General features: G+C 40.9%; 1 protein-coding gene across 5 annotated transcripts in view; it reads right to left on the reverse strand.

Moving 5' to 3' along the window:
- The window catches only part of arhgef28a (Rho guanine nucleotide exchange factor (GEF) 28a), a 40,735-nt gene that overhangs the window by 23,761 nt on the left and 4,768 nt on the right, over positions 1–12,206 (reverse strand). For all 5 annotated transcript variants that reach the window (XM_018673770.2, XM_018673935.2, XM_018674016.2 and 2 more), the window contains exons 3-9: positions 7,258–7,402; positions 6,784–7,161; positions 4,366–4,555; positions 3,274–3,463; positions 2,786–2,855; positions 1,293–1,339; positions 1,043–1,115 (exon numbers count right to left, since the gene is read on the reverse strand). In XM_018673770.2, the coding sequence (XP_018529286.1) occupies positions 1,043–1,115; positions 1,293–1,339; positions 2,786–2,855; positions 3,274–3,463; positions 4,366–4,555; positions 6,784–7,161; positions 7,258–7,402 (1,093 nt within the window). The remainder of the gene's footprint in view (positions 1–1,042; positions 1,116–1,292; positions 1,340–2,785; positions 2,856–3,273; positions 3,464–4,365; positions 4,556–6,783; positions 7,162–7,257; positions 7,403–12,206) is intronic.

Here is a 12,206-nt window from a genome sequence, read left to right on the forward strand (position 1 = left end):
TCAGCAGCACCAGAGTCTCTTCAGAGTTTACAGCAAACTCTCTGTTCTTCCACAACAACACACAGGAAATTAGCATTCACTGTAACCGTGGCAACACCTGAACCATTTGAGCATCCTCCTCTACAGTTTTTACAAGCCAGCGGGTGTTTGCGCTGGCTAAGCTTGTACAATCTTGTGTGCACGCGCGTGTTTAAAGAGAATTCAAGGTTAATGTATGTGGTTCACCTAAAATGTCAGCTTTTGTAAGCCTTCGACATTTGAGCTTGTTAACATTCCCCCTCTCACTTCAAGTACACAGCTCCAGTGTCTGACCCAGGGGAATCAGAGGGGGGCAGGGGGGATGGATGGATGGCAGGGCGACAGAGCCAGAGCGGGGCATCTCCCCGGCTCAGACAGAGTTTGAGTGGGACAAGCCTGACCCCATTCCTGTCTTTGTTCCAGTGACAGAGCAGATTCCTGGGCTCTCAGACTGAGTCATTGTGGAGGCCAAGCAGCAAAAGACCCAACCTGCACCGCCTAAAGACCGACTCCAGGAGGATAACACATCCATTTAATCAAAGAAAACTGCTCCTCAACCCCAGATAAAAGTGCATCCCTGTCTGTATCTGTGAGACAGTAAGTGCATTGATTTCCTATGATGTGATTCAAAACAGAGCTCTGCATATTGTGCCAGCACCACAAGAGGAAGGATTCCAGTCAGGGCTTCTCAACCAGATTGTTATGCATTGTTCCCACACCCTGCTGCTCTGTACAGCCACAAATATGTTGTTGTGTTTTTTATGGATTACCCATTCATCATTTAAGACAGATGCCAGAGTATCATTGCCATAATATTAAAATGGAAACAGTATTTTGGTCTGGACAAGCTGCTGTTGAGTTTGTCGAGTCAAAACGTTGAGCAAATAAATCCGTCATCTTACGTAAATCTTTGAGGTGGATAAATAGATTGACCTTGATAGACTGAGAGAAGAGAGAAGAGAAGAGAAGAGAAGAGAAGAGAAGAGAAGAGAAGAGAAGAGAAGAGAAGAGAAGAGACAATTACCAGATAATGGGGATGGGTACTCTTCTTCGTCATCGTCATCATCCAAAGACAGAACAAGCTGTTCCTCAAAAACCTTTTAACAAACCAAAAAAAAAACACACACACAAAGGAAGCATGGCTCTTAGGAAAATTAAAGCAGTGTGTACTTGAGAGAACTAGCAATGGACTTGAGAAGCAAACCTATGAACATTTAGAGCACACAATGCACTCTGTACCACGGACTAACACATATATTTGTAAGTATACTCACGTTGTCCACCAGCACGTGCTCTTCCACTCGCAGCTCCTTGCTAATGCCTGTGCAAAATAAAAATATTCAACTAAAAGTTGATGCATGTCACGCAAACTCCTCCTCCCAAGAAGAGTCGTGTGGACAGCACAACACCAGGTCCTCCTCTGGATATGACTCTACTATCCAAGAATGGAAAACTGGCCAATGACATGTTGTGCTCATCCAAAGCAGCAGGTCCAGAGGAAGAGCACATACTCCCCACTGTGAGGCTGTTATTTCGAGAGGATTAATGGACGACCGCTGAAGTCTGGACAGGGTTAAGGTCAATACTGAGGTACACTTCCTGCTTCTCTTTATGAGTCGATACTGCCATCTGCCATCTCTATGGTTACCAAAAAACAGTGGCCCCCAGGTTAAGTGAGAGCTACCAAATGTGTGTGTGTGTGTGTGTGTGTGTGAGAGAGAGAAAGACAGAGAAAAATAAAAGAGGTGGTAGATGCACTTTAGATCTGAAAGGATTTTTTTTTTCTTTGCGTGTGGTTACATGCCAGCCTGAGCATGTCACGCCAGGAAAAAAAAAAAAAAAAAAAAAAAACAATGTGCCCCCTGAGTTTTCTATGTAATCTCAAAGGAAGAGCAAACACACGTGTAGAGGAGAGCGTGCCTTTTATGGTGTCTGTCGGGAGTGTTTTCTTAGCCTCTTTAGGTTGTAAGTGATGGATGTTTGACCGTACAAATGTTTGCTCAACTGAATCTGCGGTGGTTCGTTTTCCACCGCTCCTCAGTGAAGTCTCTGCACTCACATGCCGCCACACACAGACAGACGGCAAATATATGAACTGTTGGTGCAAGCAGAGACCAGTGTGATGGCAATGCTAGGAGCTGTAACTAATAATTACTTCCATTATTGGGTAATCTGTTGATTATTATTTTTGATTAATCAAATAATCATTTAGTCTCCAAAATGTCAGAAAACAGTCAAAACAAAAGGGCCATGTCAATTTCCCACAGCTCAAGGAGACATCTTTAAATTGCTGGTTTTGGTTGACAATAGTCCAAAATCCAAATATGTTAAATCCAGAGAGATATAAAACAGAGAGAGAAGCAGCAGCACAGAGAGACTGCTTCATAAATGCATCAAAAGATTAACTGATTATTGCCACTGTTGTTCTATTCTATCCATTAACTAACAATTTCAGTGCTACACTATTACATTCATGCAGTCTTTACGCTCATAAATATCTGTGACTGTGTGTGTATGTGTGCGTGTCTGGCTTTGTGTTTTTTTCACAGCTCATGTTACACAGCTGTGACGGACAACGTGTGGCACATGAGGGAGAACACGCACGTGTCTGGATTAAGCTCAGCTCTCTGGTGTAGGTGTATCGTGGGTAAACTAGACACTCGACTGCAACTGATTACAAGTATTTACTTGCAGTTACTGTATTTGAATACAAATTGAGGTACTTGTACTAATATGTTATTTTTTTAAAGTAAGTAAGTAACCTTACCTTCATCATTAGAAAAGGCTTCATCTCTGCTTCTCTTGTCCACCTCGGTATCAACTCTGAGCATACTGATCTGGAATAAAAGCAGATATCACGTCAACACAGTCATATTGAAAATTAGCAAACAATAGCTAATAGCTCATGTGAAAAATTATGCACATGCTTATATCACTACATCCTGACCTGACCTTTTCATGCTATCCTGTCTTGCCCTTTGATTTACTAGCTGCAATAGCTGCAGCGTTGTGTTTACTGTAACTTACTCAACTCTTATCAAAATGTCAAATTGCATGTTAAAGGGTGTGAGAGTCAAGGGTTTGCTGTTTACACAAGTCTGAGCAAAACCGGCACAAATGGCCTTATCTTGACAGCAGCGGGACATTACGTCATGCACAGAGATGCATGGGAATATTTATTAGTCATTTCTGTCCCATATGCAGCAACAGATATGACTATAATAAAGATTTTAAATCCCCATCATCTGCTCTTACCAGTTTGAGGATGCTGTGATCTACCAGTCTGTCTCGTAGGAGCATGATGGCGTCCTGAGGGCAGCTGCCAGGAGCCTGTCGCACAGTCAGGGTCAGAGAGTTTGTCCCGGGACAAAATCTCAGCATGCAGGAGCTGTCGGACCACACGGTACACACACCTGGGGCGGAGCCGACGACAGGACCTGGAGGACTGATGAGGAGAGAAAAAGACAGTGAACGCACCACTGTTTTAGAATAAAGATTATCGGAAATGAGGTTGTTGTCAATAAAGTGAATTTATTGAGAACAGATAAGAGCCTCCCCTATGAATAAGCCTTTACTGAAGTCTTAATTAGTCATGATGTCCTCTCACTGTTATATCATTTGTATGTTTGGTCTCCACTGACAACTTTATCTCTGAAGGTGGAAATGTTGAGTAAGACATTTTTTCTGTGTTTAACTAAACATTCTGCGCACATTTCAGCTTATTTAACTACACACTGCTCCTGTTACCCATGAATGACAGCTGTCACATTTTGAAATACAGCCTCTTATCACACCTGAGGCAACTCTACTGTGAAATCTGTAAACACTGGTATTTTCTCTTGCTGCTTGAGATGATGGTTTTAGCTGTGAGTTTCATGTTTTCCTTGGCTGGCTGAGAGGGTTTTTGTGGTATATGTGCTAGTATACATATAAAGGCCAGCAAATTTACATGGACGTGACTCTGATCAGCTCATAAAAAGGAAGTTTATGCTTGATGTTCGTAGGTGTGGTCTTCTGAAGAAGTGGCAGGCGGCCCTGAGCTGATAATAATGTCTGAGTCATGACTTACTGGTCTTAGACCATGTGCTGTTTCTAGCAGCTTATAATATAATAAGGGGCTAATAGCATGAGCGTCATTTGTGTACAAATAAAAAGGTTCCAGACAGCCTTTAAACTCCTTAAACAGTTAAGGGAGCGCCCTTTAAAAGGGCTCCTGGAAGCAATTAAAGGTGTTTGTTTGAGAAACTAAAAACATGTTATGTGATGTATGTTCCTGAGTATTACAGTGGTATTGTCATTGTTTTGCATCAGGATTGGACAACAGATACTGTAACATAATAGCCTTACGCTGCCAGCACTCTGAACATGGCGTGCTGTCCATCCTTCTGAGCCAGCTGAAGGGGTGTGTCTCCATCCTGATTGGGTAAGGTCAACGCCCTTTGACCTCTCGGCTGGTGAATTAAGAAACGGGAGAGATGGACCAAACCCAAACGCACCGCCAGGTGAAGCAGGGTTTCTTTGGGCTGAATCTCAGCAGCTACAAAAAGGTAGAAAGAAATGGGAGATAAGCAGAGATATACAAAAATCTTGTTGAATAACACTAACAAGCATCTAGGTAACAGCTTAAAGTAAATGAACATACAGCAGTTCCATGTCTTGGATGAACTTCCTGAACATACTGTTCTCATAGTTCACCAGAACAATAATCAATCCCTTCTTTCCTTATGTTAACCTCTCTATAAACCTTCTCTGTGCAGATGTATAAATCACCTGCTACATATGTATGGTATGTACAACAGGAGCACACTGTGCACTTGCAGGAATGAAAGGCTCTGGGTTGTGTAGGGTTCACCATTAATCAATAATATTACTACCTGGAAGAACTGGATATTTCACTCAACACCTGCTGTGAAACCTGCTGCCTCTTGCCTCATGTTCACTGGAGTATAAACAATAAGTGTAGGGGTATATAAACAATCCTGATGCGGCGTGACTCTGAATGATGCTTTCACAAACCCTTTCTACAACAGATCGGCATGTTTATGGCAGGTTAATCACTATTTAGTAAAATCCTCCATTCACATGCCTGTTGTTCTGTAAGCACAGTATAAAAGACAGTTTTAAAGAGGACCAGTGGTGCTCCATCTTTGGGCAATCCCTTAAGTGTGGGTGAGTGGGTGAAGGTTGCCATGGTACTATCTTTCAGACCTAGAAACACCGTGAATAAGAATTCAACTCTTAGTCTCTTTTTTCCCTCCAATTATTTTGCTGGAGCACTGAGATGACCTGAAACACCCCATCACCCTCCAAAATGGCACCGCTAATTGTGACCCAGTTTTCGAGTGACCGAGAGGAGTGAATACTGAACATGCAAAGTTCAACAAACAACTATGTCATTGTCAAATCAACCAGTAAACAGGGCAGTGGGGGACAAGGGGCTGGCAGCTACTTTGCATTTGTACCACGCCCGTGTTTTGCATGGACGTTTGCTTCCTCTGGACAAGCCACGTACATTTATACGGCTGTGCAATGAGAAGACACTCAGTCTCTACAGGGCATTCAGCAGGAGGCTGAACAAAACATGAGCATTTGTTGTGGGCTCCAGTCTGTCTCTGGACTCATTTCCTTTTTCTGCCCATGCTGAATACAAATCAGTCTGGAGTTACAGTACAAGGAGGAAATAAAGTATCTGTACCACCTGCATTGGCTGCATATTAAGGTTTTCCATACTATGGCATGTGATGTTTTAATCTTCTTGAAATCTCATTGAAAATAAACCTATGTTCAATATATACTGTAGTTACAGTTACTGTCAGTGTTTCAATTTTGAATAATGCTTTAAAAAAATCAAACATCATGAACAACAAGGCCAGATGCCAGAAACAACTCTGACACAGCTGTAGTGTAAAGGAGTGGGAGTGCGGTGCAGAGGAGGATTGTAGGAGTTGATTTAATAGACACGGAGGTCTGCAAGACAACTCTAATCTGGCAGAAGAGGAATAATGGCAGTAATTGCTCCGTCTTTGGAGCACATCGGCCTCTGCCCGACTGACTGGCTGGTTCCTGCACATCATGTGATAAAAGAGTTGGGCTGTGCAGTCAGATATCATCTGAAACTAAACAGCAGAACACCACAGCAATGATGTTAACCTGGAGAACTTGTTTGTATGCTGCTTATTAAATTAAATTAAACTTTAGAGTTTCTTCTATCTATTCTTGATATCATAAAACTGAAAGCTGTTTTACCAACATTTACACTTTGATAACAATTATCTGAAAGAAGTATCTAACATTAACTTTCTAGCTGTTTGCTTCAGCATGTACAGAACAGCAAAAACAACAAAAAACATATGTAAGAATTGCAGACAATTTCCAACTCATCCAAGAGGTTTCCTCATTATCTGCTGAGTGGAGGGGAATCCCTGACATTTCACCTCTGTGGATGATCCAGGAAGTAGCAGAGTACAAACCAGGACATAAGTGGATGAGGCCACTAGGATTTGAGGCTCGCATTCTTAATTCTTATGAGAGACTACAATAAACGTACTTGAACTGAATGTGCTTTGTTTGATTTAGACCAGTTTGGTTTTTTAAGGAGTAAATGATTTATACAGCACAGCATGAAGGTACATCTGTGCTTTAAATGTGCCAGAAAGCATCAATGACAGGGCAGGCACTACTGAAGTGTCTACAAAATTACTTCCGGCAAATAATAATCTACAGACTGCAGCTCGTGACCTCCACTCTCACTTCCTATTTCATTACCTTCTCTTGACTGACTGTCAGTGTTTTTCCACTGTTGAGGGTAATCCATGTTGGCCATAGCCTGCGTGATCCTCTCATCCAGCTGCCTGAGACCTGCTTCATCGCATCTACTTTTGCTGAGTTGCACATCCTCCTCATCACGGTCTGACCCTCCAGCAGAGAGCCCCTCATCAGCTGCCCATGCCCACATGGGAAACCTCTTCAGGACCTCTTGGTAGCTCTGAGGGCAGAGCTGGTCCCTGTGCGCACTCAGATACTCTGCTGCTTCCTGGGCAACGTCCCTGAGGTATTCAAGAGCTGCTTCACCCTCACACAACTTGACTTGGTCTTCTTTGTAAAAGTAGGATGTGACAGAGACAACTTCCACCAGGTCATGGCCTATGGGAGAAAATCATAACAGATCTTTGGCGTTAGTGAGGCAATGGTAGGAATAAAGTGAAACCTGAGTGGTATGGAGTTGACTGATGGACCTACCAGGAACTGTGAAGCAAAGAGTCAGCCCATCATCTCTTCTTTTTGCTGTAGTCACATGTGAAAGTCTTGAACCTTGTACAACAACATAAAACTCTGCATCCTCAGGAGTACTTGCTTGCAACCCTATATTGGCCTCCACCTGTCCCTGAGAGGAGAAGAAGAAAATTCATCCATTTTATTTCCTTTACATGACAATCAAAGTCAACGATTCTTAACAAAACCAAGGCATATTTTATTGCCCAATGTCAGTATTATTTAATTATTACATTCAAGTGGATCCAATTTAAGGTGGAAATCAGTAGCAGAGTTTGGTGAAGCAGCTCTCTTTAGAAGGAAAATTTCTTTGCTGACACCTTCTAATCTACTTCAGTCAGTTTCACAAAGTTCACAGTACTCTTTGTACTGGACAGAAGGAGGAAAATGGGGCAGCAGGGAAAAAAGAAGAAGGAAGAAAGACACCAGTCATTTTCTCACAATGGGAGAGAGCTGCACCCTGCTGAGCGTCTACTTCATGATCCACCTTCATAATGAGATTCATTATTTCTGTTACATCATTGACCTTGTTTTTTGGTTTTTTTTTGTTTGTTTGACCTATATATAAACTCTACTCTTTTTTGCGTCACTTCAAAGACCCTCATAACACTCATAAGCTGGAAATCAGGTTTTAGATTGGGGAAGACTGGGATTCACATTGTAGTATCTGGATAGTGTGTACATAAACACACACACACCCACAAAACAGACAAAAATCAACAAGATTTTCTCTCCCTGCTTTTTCTATCACTCACATTGCATATGATATGATGCTGCAGCATCTAAGCGTTTATGCAGGGATGTAAAAGTGTTCAGTTACCAACACAACAAGCTGAATGTACTGTCTCTTATTCACTAACAAAACAAAGTAAAAGTTTTGTTATCCTCAATACTAATATAGATGACCAAACAACAGAAACCACATACCTCCTCAGTATCATTTTCCTCCAGAGACTAACCTTTACAAGAGGGTTAGCTCAGAGTGTATCTTACATACTTGAAGTTCCCTGCTTGTGCAATATCTTATCTTCTGTTTTATTTTGCTCAGCTGAGGGTTTTATCTTGAGATTTATGGGCCATCCTTAATTCATCCTTATTGTTACTACTTTAGGCTAAGGCATCCATCTTGTTTAAATTTATTTTTAGTGCCTACATCATCTCAACATTTAAAGAATGCAGCCGTTTCTTCTCAAGCCAGCTGGTAGCGACTGCAGCTTGTGTCTGCTACATGCATTGCCATCGTTCAGAGTCTTAATTCCTGTAACGTTCCTGCAGCTCGTTAAATACAAGAGACTGAAGCACAGAGTTGACAATTACAGTTTAGACTTTGAATGGATTAAACATAATCTATTTAGTATTAGTATTTAAACAAGACTAGGAATCCATATCCACGCTAAGAGCTCACTGAAAACATTTTGTTTTTCGCTGCTAAAAGGTTAAGTCTTCTAGATTTGGCCATTGAGGTATATATAGAACTAGAAAGTAGAACTTAGTAGTATGGCTGAGGTTGATGGGAATTTTGCTGGTACTTTATTTCTACATAAATAAAAAGAAAATATGAGGTTTGCTATTACATGCTATGTTATTGCATTAGGTTATTTAACACCAGTCATGGCAGCTTTCAAGAGTTGTTACTGGAGTCCCATCTAGAGTAGTTCAGAGGTAGAAATGCAGCTGACCTCATGTGTTAGCAGGCTAGTGCTGCAGACTGATAACAGAGGACTCAAGCTGCAGTTTCTCAGCTTGTTGTGCACACTAAGTGGTTAGCTGCAGTACCACTTAGTGCACACTTAGCACTGTTAATGTTATCGCTGATTGTTTTTCCACACAGCAAAAAGATAAGATGGACTACGGTTTGTGCAGCCATCCTGATGTCTTACAAGGCTAGCCACACACAGGGCATCAATCATCCAGAAGAGTAGAAAAATAATTGACAGAACTTCTTTATGTTTTCAGAATAAATAAAATAATTAATCTAAAGCACTTAAGGGACTTTGTTCTGATCATAGATTTGGACACAGATCATGTCAATTAATCTATTTATTGTCACTGATAAATCATGTTAACATCAAGAAGCTTTATCCATCCTCTGCCTTTGGTATTTTATTTTTTTATTTTTATTATTTTGTCTTCCAGCCATTATATTTAAATGTCTATCAGAAACACAGGAACATATGTGAACACTTCTTTCTAATATCTTTTGATTTTGTTTTCACTTCTCCACAGAGGCTAGAGTTCCCACTTAACTGTCCCAACAATCTGCAGCAGCCTCAGATAATATTGCTTTACACCGACACAATTTGATCAGAGAGAATTTGCTTGATCATAACTGTATCTCCGGTGCCTTAGGGAAGAGGAAGGAGGACGGCCGGGTGGTGAAGTGATGATAAGATGTCAGACTGATGTGATCTATGGCCTTTTCCCCTGGGTGTTATCATGACACAGCCTTATCCAGTGACAATGAAATATTCAACACCTTGTGGTTTTACATCATGCCTCACATATGGGCAGTTTTCAGGTCAAACATAATGTGTTAATTATGGAACATGAGGAGGTTTTTACATAAGAATAGTGGCTTAATTCAAATCTAAAAGGTAACTGTGCTGCATATGATTTCCTTAACATGATAATGATTGGTGGGTATTTTGGTTAATACTTCCAATGATATAATGGTGACCTGATTTTGTAATTTCCACATGTTGACGTCTGATCACTGAGGAAAAACAACATCAGATCTGCTGCCTGTGGTCTCCAGGAAACCAGCAATCGCCAGCTCTATAGCTCTTTGCCATGATCTCTTGAGAGCAACACGTAGGTGACGTCAGGGGAGTAAGATCACTACAACAACAAAAACAGCTCCAATAACAGCCACTTCTCTTAGTGAGAGTCTGACATCAGCGGGGACAGAGTATGTTTTGTTTTAAATATTAACAGCCTATCACAGAGTAGTATTTCAGTTAAGAAGCTGACATAAATTTAATTTTGTCTCATTACGACGAAGTCTACTGAAAAATATAATAGAAAATAACATAAACATAACAAAAAAGGCTTCTGTTACAGTCACTGTAAATCATTATAACATGGTGGTTTGGCTTTGATCAGAAACCACCAGAGGGCTGAGAAAAGGCACATGCCTGGACCATTCTACCAAAATCCCACATGCTCAGTCCATTTCATAAACATTCAGGACAAGCCAATGTGTTGAGCAAAGCATTTTTCAAACTCAAAAGTGTACAAGAATGTTTCATAGTGACTATACCACAGTGACACAGGGGCTGAGCTAAAAGAAAACCAGTGGAGCAGAATCTCATCGGAGTCTTGAGGGTGACAGCTAGTGCTGTACTGTAGGTCTGTTCTCATACTCAGCTGAAACACATACCTCCGATTTAATCTGCTGTGCAAATGAGATACTAATAACTAGTCTACATGTTAGAAAAGGCTGTCAGTAAAACTGGCACTGTGTCATAAACTTTTCACTTCAAAGAACTGTGGTGCCAAGTATGGACCCAGTGTTACATAATAATACCAGAAATACACAGATTTTGTTGTTTTCAGTAACATGTTTGCTGAAATAAATAATTATGAAGATTAATGTTTATATTTTATGTCTGCAATATTTGACACAGCTTCTTTAATAAGAGCACACTGTTTAAGTTTTTTTCTACTATTTATGATTGACCGGCTTATCAATAAATGGCCAGCAGGGCGAGGTTTTCTATTGGTTCAACATGTGAAAAGCATGGCAAACACAATCATCACAGCACTTATAGGAGAAAAATAAATCATAAACCGCAGAGATGCCTGCTAGCTCAAAGAGAATGTGATAACTATCACCATCAGACCGAACTGGCAACTGAACAAACATGGTACAACAAGGAAATAGCTAATCTATGTCCATTTGGGAACATGAAGTTGGGCTGTACTGAGATAACAGCTACGGAAACACAGTCTACAGCCATGCTAGCAGCTCTGTGAGGCTGTACTTAGGCACAGTGGTGCTCTAAGTGAAACACTTGCTAACATGCTCACAATAGCAAACATGCTGATGTTTAGCAGCTACAATGTCTACCATGTTTGTCATCTTAGTTAAGCATATTAGCAGAATAATTCATTTATTGACACTAAACGCAAATATACTGATCTGTATTTGGTATTTGATGAAATTCAGGACATGACCAAAGTCATTATAATTCATCCTCTGAGATAATCCATACAATGGCTGTTAAGACATCTGACTCAGTCAAAACCAAGTGGCATCTTCACAGCTGCATGGTTAACCACAACATTCATGGTTCCATTCCAGGAGGGGACCTTATTGTATGTCGTACCCCCCGTTGTTTCCTGTCTGCCTATGTATAGTCTGCAATCAAATAAATACAAAAATGCCCAAACATACTCTAAAAAAAACGGAAACCTGCTGGTGGTTGAATAGATGAAAAGTTAGGAAAACACTGAAGTCATCAGGACACATCCTCTGGGAACCATGACACCTCTTCCGATTCGAACTCTTGTCAATGCAGCGCAGTTGCTTGTGATTTCTCCCCCTGAAAATTTGTGGGGTTTTTTTGGTTTGTTTTTTTAGATGAGACCATTATGTTTTATATAGGCTCATTGGGCTGCATTAAAGAGTGACAGATCAAATGTCATTTACTGTCAGTCAATGTCAGTTTGGCTACTGTCAGAATAACAGAGTTATCTTACAATCTATCTAGTACCTAGCTACGAGTCAGGTTTAAATTCAGAGATTTAAATCTAATACATGATAAAATGGAGAAAAAAAGTACAGCTGGGGGCGGGGCAAGTGTGTGAAACTTTTGCAGGAATAGAGCCAGGGCGAGCGGTTTTCCAAACAAGTAACACATGGCTCCGCCTGTTCCCATTGAGCAGGTTAAGACATCTTCATTGTTCATCATTCT

Source organism: Lates calcarifer, linkage group LG9 (assembly GCF_001640805.2).
Source record: "Lates calcarifer isolate ASB-BC8 linkage group LG9, TLL_Latcal_v3, whole genome shotgun sequence".
Classification (NCBI taxonomy): domain Eukaryota; kingdom Metazoa; phylum Chordata; class Actinopteri; family Centropomidae; genus Lates; species Lates calcarifer.